The following is a 6072-nucleotide window of genomic DNA, read 5'->3' on the forward strand; positions in this document are numbered from 1 at the left end:
CTTCCTAGACCCTGAGCTCAGTGCTCCGCTGAGGGAAACAGATGGGCGTGGGGAGGTAAGGAGAATTGTCTCAGCATTGTGGAGTGGGAGACGCTGCTCCATGCCTGCCATTGCTTCCATTGGTCCTAGCAACCACAGGATTTTGCTAGTGTCTCATCATGTGGGAGTAACCCAGAGGGCTTGTGATCTAACCCCATCAGTGAAAAAGTCTTGGGTAAGGCCAAAGCGCTGGGAAACCATGGAGCCCCTAACTTTTAGGTGACATCAAGAAAGTCAATTGAATTCTTTATACCTGTCTCAATAATCCTAATTTGAGTTAAGTATTTCTCACTCACACACACACACACATTTAGCGCAATCAAAACTTTTAGAAACAAGCCTCATAGCATCACTGGGGCAAGCATTGTCCCTGTTTCTCAGGTGGGAGAAAATGAGGCACAGAGGTGTTGAGGCCTAATCTTTAAGCAGTGACCTTTAATCTTGGGTGCCCAACTTCAGCCACCTAGGCTCTGCTTTGGTGAGTTGTATTTGTTCCCCAGAAGTGCCAAGCGCTCATAATTTAACTGAAGTCAGTGGGAGCTATGGGTGACCAGCACCTCTGAATATTAAGCCCAAGATATCTAGAGTTCAATGCCCTAAATTAGAGGGCACTCCTGAAAATTTGGGCATAGCTTGTCCAAAACCATCCAGGAGAGTTTGAAACAGAATCCAAAATCTTGATTACTGACCTCTGCTTTGATAACTAGATTGTCCTTTCTCCCTAACCCATTTAAAAGAAATGGTTTTTTTAAAGAAAGATCATTCATATGCAGTAGCTCATTCTAGGAGAGTTTAAAAGCAAACCTCCACATGTTGTCTGTTTCAACTTTGCTCTTGGAAGGCAGGTATGAAAATGGTGGTCTGCAAACTCTTGAAGATTCTTCATTGGATTTCAAGTTATATCCAGACTAAAACTTCCTTAAACTTTGTATATACTTGTTATATAACCTTTATTGTTTTGAATTCTTTATAGGTGTAAACCCAGACGTGAACTACCATGCCCTTTACAGATATTTTGTGGAGTTATGGATCTACCTGGGCCTAGCTTGGCTTTCACTCTTTGTCAATTGGAAGGTCAGCATGTTTGTGGAAGTCCACAAAGCAATCAAGAAACGGAGGAAAAAAAGGAAAGAGTCCTTTGAAAATCACTCTCCCTCTAAAAAAGCCCATCAGATGGGCAGCTCCAAGGATGTGAACATCTTCAGCTTCCTTTCCAAGAAGGAAGAGACCTACAATGATCTCATCAAGCAGATTGGGAAGAAGGCTCTGAAGACAAGCAATGATAAAATGATTAAAGCAGAAAATTCCAAACCAAATATCCAGAATGCCAACAAGGATGCCCTGGTGACATACACAAAGAGCAAATCATTCGATTATGACGACGTTTCCCTAGGACTCAAAAACGGTCACATTATGAGGCACCTAAATGACAAACGCACTGGAGACCGCCCCCTGGAGGGCACCGTGTTTATAAACCAGCTGGACCGGATCAGCGAGGAAGAAGGGGAAGCTTGGGACTCCAGGGATTATCGACCCTTAATCTTTGAGAGTGCCAATATAAATTTTGTAAATGAGGAGGAAGATCTTTCAGATGATGAGGAAACTTCAAAGTCCTCCATGGATGACAATCTTGCAGAGGAACCTGAGACTCCCAAAAAACTAGTGAATTTCCCATCCTCTGATGAATCTACCTTTACCAGTAATGAGTCTGAGATTTCTGTGCCTTATGAACAACTGATGAATGTGTACAACACAGTAAACAATGTAACGGCTACAACGTGAAGCAGCACGCATTTTGGCAATGGTTTTTTGAAGGTGGTTAATACTGTCTATTCAAAATTTATGCAGGAGGAAGGCAGATTTATTGCTAGCATCTCCTGTCTCTTAACACCCAAACCAAAAACCTCCTATGTCTTAATGTCATCAACAGTTGCTTTTTGGAGTCCAATCAGCTTTGCTTGTCTATGTTAGAACAATTGCAAGATGACAATTTAAAGCTTGAAGCATCTTGCTTCCTCTTGGGACTCTAGTTCTTGAAGAAAGTGGGAAGAAATGACTAAAGTTGTTACACTGGACCTGTTTGTTTTTTGTTTTTTTGTTTTTTTTTATTGTGCTTTTCATGGGAGAATTCATTTGGGTGTAAAACTATACAGTTGCAGACAAACTGGTTTAGGCATATAGAACATGTTAGATTACTGCCTCTCACCTCTGGAAAGCTGGATTCAAGTCCTGCCTAGTTCACAAGTGAAAATAAGTGTGAGGTCTTATCCTAGCCACACATCACCAACTTGCTACCACTAGATGTGGCATAACTGGTAGGCTCTCTCCAAGAGAAGCTTGGTACTGGAGTAGCAGGATGTACTTAAGATCAGAGTTGAGGTGCATTGGCAGAGGTGAGTAAAGAAGCTTCAGAGCCACCATGGTGTTTGTCTGGGTTATGCCAGTGCTATTAGTAAATGGTGAACAGTGAATTTATGAACAAAAATATTAAATTAAAAAAAACGCCAAAGGAACTGGCTTAAAGAGAGCCTGCTTAGCAAACAAGAACCTACCTGGGATGAAATCATCCTTAGGGGCATGAAAAGCACTTGTGGCTAAAGTTCACTGTGTCCAGCAGCCAAGAACTGTGCGGGGGGGAAGCCACCGTGATCAAAGTAAAGAGGAGCACAAAGGATATGTCAGACTTTTTACATGGAAAGTGTCCTTCCACTGTCCATATTTTAGAGAAAATACTTGAATACACTTTGTCTGTACAGATGAAGTTTTAGTTACACTGTCCTTTTGAGTAAAATCACCTTTTGGGTATCAGATCCTGTCTGAATGTTGCAATGCCTGTCAAAGGGACCTGAAGAGCTGCTACAGAAACCTGTACAGTATGATAACTATCTCTGGTTCAGAAACTCTTGCTGTACCTCCCCAACTTGATACTTCAGATTCGACTTGAAGTTGAGATGGTTTTAAAAACAGTCACATTTTGAATATGGTATTTTTAAAAGCATGACCCACTTGGGTATTCAATGGTTATTCTAACACACTTCCAAGAAGGTTGTGTAATGGTAGACTTGGGTAAAATTTTCAGACGTGCCTATGACTTAGGGATTGTCTACTCAGAGGATTAGTGCACAACAGATAAGAAAGTGAATCGACAGTGCGCTAGTTTGCTGCATGCTAACTGGCCATGTAGACCCTGCTACCATGCACTAAAATCTCTTTAGTGTGCTTTGACATATTCCCATATGAAAGCATACTGTGGAACTTTTAGTGTGTTGTAGCAGGGTCCACTTGATCAGTTAGTGTGCTCCAAGCGAGTGCACCGTAGATGTATATCCTGGCTTGCTTCATGCTAACTCTGTGTAGACAAGCCCTTAGGAGTCTGAGTCACTTTTGAAAAGGGGACTTGGGCTCCTAAGTCACTTGGGCACATCTGAAAATGTTACTACTTGCCTCTAATTAGAGCTTTTGGTTGGTTGTGGGGCTTGTGGGCTGTTTTTTTAAAAATGTTAACCCCAGATGTTTTGAGTAAAAAGAAAACGGTAATATGTTTTTCTTCCCTTTTTTAAAAAAAGAGATCCACGCATACACCATGTAAAACTCTTTCAAGTGAGCTGATTACATGTTGGCAAGAGGGGCTGCTACTCTGGGTACTGGGTGTGCTGGGGGAGGGGAAAGGACAGTGTCCCAGTATCCAAAGTATTTTTAGAACAGAGAATTGTCAAGACCTTTGGACTTAAAATGGCAAGTTTTTGTTTTACAGTATCTAAATCATTCCAAGATGCCCTAGAAATTTTGAAAGTTCAGAGAGCAGTTAAAACTGAAATATGTGGATTTGGGAAGGAGAGAGGTAAATATTGCTACCTCTAGAACTCGGTGAGAAGGATTGTGTGGAATTTTGTAATACTAATCTTGAATGACTAAATTTACTAATAACTGTAAATATTGGCTGCTGCTTGAATCATGGGTGTCTCCTTACACATTAGGAGGAGAAACTGTGGGAACCCAGCACTCCAGTTAGATATGTTGACAAGAAGTTCTGAAGCCACCTACTGTAAAACAAGGAATGTCTGTATTGATTGCTCTATGGAAACTTGTATTATGTTCATGAAGGTGTGTAACTTAATTGTAACAAAGGGCAAGATCCTGCTCTGTTAAAAATGTTGGCAAAAATGTGGAATTAACTTAATTGGTTGCAGCGGTTATTCCACCTTTACAATATTATAGCTGACGAGAGAATCTAACTCAAAGTGTAATTTCATACTTTTACTGCTTTTTGGAGTCTTGGTGACTAGGTGATCAGATTTGCAACAGGCTGGAATGAATGAGTGTCTGTACTAGAAAGGTTTTGATGAGTTCTAATAGGTTTTCTTTTCACAGCCTTTCATCATGACTCCAAGCCCCTCAGGTATGCCTCCTTGTGTAGAGGGTTTTGGGTGATTTTTCTTTTTTTTTCTTTCCCCTTCAACCATAAGAAATGGGAGGCAGTGCTCCATTTATAGAGGTGTGACTTTTACTGTGGCAGGTCTAATATTCTCATTAAAGAAATGCACATTACTTAAACAAAACAAAACACTCCAAAAAACTCTTCTTGTTCTCCAGCTTGTCTTCCATTGTTGACACAAAGATCAAAGTTTTAGTGACCGTTAACTGCAGGGTTAGGGTAAGGGAGAAAGGCACACTGAAAAAGATGGAGAAAGCAAGTCCAGCTTGGTATTCTCTGTTAAGTAGAGAAGAGGAGCAGCCAAAGTGTGGTCCATGGAGCTTTAGAATGTGGCTCCTCTTTAATACAGAAATTACATGACCCAGACACTTCTCTTGGTTGCTCTGACTGAGATGGAATGTTGCACGATCTCCATATCAAACTGTATCTGTGTCTTTAAAGATGTGGAGGGATGTAATCTGTTTCATGTTATCAAGTTAGGTGCAGCTCTCTGCCTTCTGCCAAGCTGCTGACGTGGCCCCCATTTGGACCTTCCCGACATAGAATATAAAACTCTACATTATAAACACCATAGATTTTTCAGGTACTGATTAACTTTCCTGGAACTAAATGCAGAATTCTTTTTTTGAGACATAAACACATCTCACTCAAGACAACCTACCCACGTGCCTTACTGTAATGCTACTGGGCAAAATTCACCTCTTTGCAGTGAGCCAGCACGAGGGCTATGCACCAATTAAATCCTGCTTTGCACTTGAAGATTAATTGGGATTTAATTGGTACATTGCAGAGGGCCAGCACAAAACCAAAGAGGTGATTTCTCCCCCTCCCCCGAAAGTATTTTTCAGATCTGGGGCCATCTCAGAATTGCTTGAGTTCTAAGCCAGCCAGCCCTCTTTGTCCACCTGTCTTCCACATTTTAAGAAAAGCAACAGCCTGGGGCATTAACTAGCATTGTCTTCTTGCCCTTTGATTCTCATGTAATGAATCAGAAGTGTGTCCAGTGTTTTAGCTCTTCAACATAAAAGTGCCTATAGCTAGTTTCAGTTCCCAGATGCTGCTTGGGGAAAATGTGAAGTAGTTCAAGGAAACTTAAGTTTACTATTTGCCACCATTTAGAATTTCACTGGGGTTTGTGAACTGGGGCTGTGGTTTGTTCTTCAATCATTTCAGTTTTATAGGTGGGATTATGTGGGTCAGCTGCTAACTTTAAGAAAAAAATTTATGGCAGATATAGATGGGGGGGGGGGGGGGGATCCTTCCAGCCGTTAACCTATTTCCTAATGGCTGCTAACCTATTTCCAGCCACCTCTGGGCCATTAAATCTGAGCATGGTTTCCCCTTTCATGCCTGATTTCCATTTGCCAAGACGATCCAATGCTGTAAAAGGCATTGGCAGTTGCAACCAGGTCTTTATGTTGTGTTTTGAAATGTTGTTCCTACATCCAAATTAAAAAGACAGAGCGGCCTCATCTTCCACTTTGCTCTCCCCTCTGTCTTATGCCAGTTAGATCAGTTTGAGGGTGACTAAATGGGCTTCAATGGTGTGTGTGTTTTGTGGAAGGGGCAGACTAACAAATCTGATACATTGGTACAAA

General features: G+C 41.3%; 1 protein-coding gene across 2 annotated transcripts in view; it reads left to right on the plus strand.

Annotated features, from left to right (window-relative positions):
* KCNK5 (potassium two pore domain channel subfamily K member 5) overlaps window positions 1-5712 on the plus strand; it is a 60514-nt gene extending 54802 nt beyond the window's left edge. For both annotated transcript variants that reach the window (XM_024203466.3, XM_024203467.3), the window contains exon 5: window positions 1013-5712. In XM_024203466.3, the coding sequence (XP_024059234.2) occupies window positions 1013-1821 (809 nt within the window). In that variant the 3' untranslated portion in view covers window positions 1822-5712. The remainder of the gene's footprint in view (window positions 1-1012) is intronic.
* The last annotated feature ends 360 nt before the right edge of the window (window positions 5713-6072 follow it).

The sequence above is a fragment of the Terrapene carolina genome, unplaced genomic scaffold (assembly GCF_002925995.2).
Source record: "Terrapene carolina triunguis isolate 2854851 unplaced genomic scaffold, T_m_triunguis-2.0 Scaffold85, whole genome shotgun sequence".
Classification (NCBI taxonomy): Eukaryota; Metazoa; Chordata; order Testudines; family Emydidae; genus Terrapene; species Terrapene triunguis.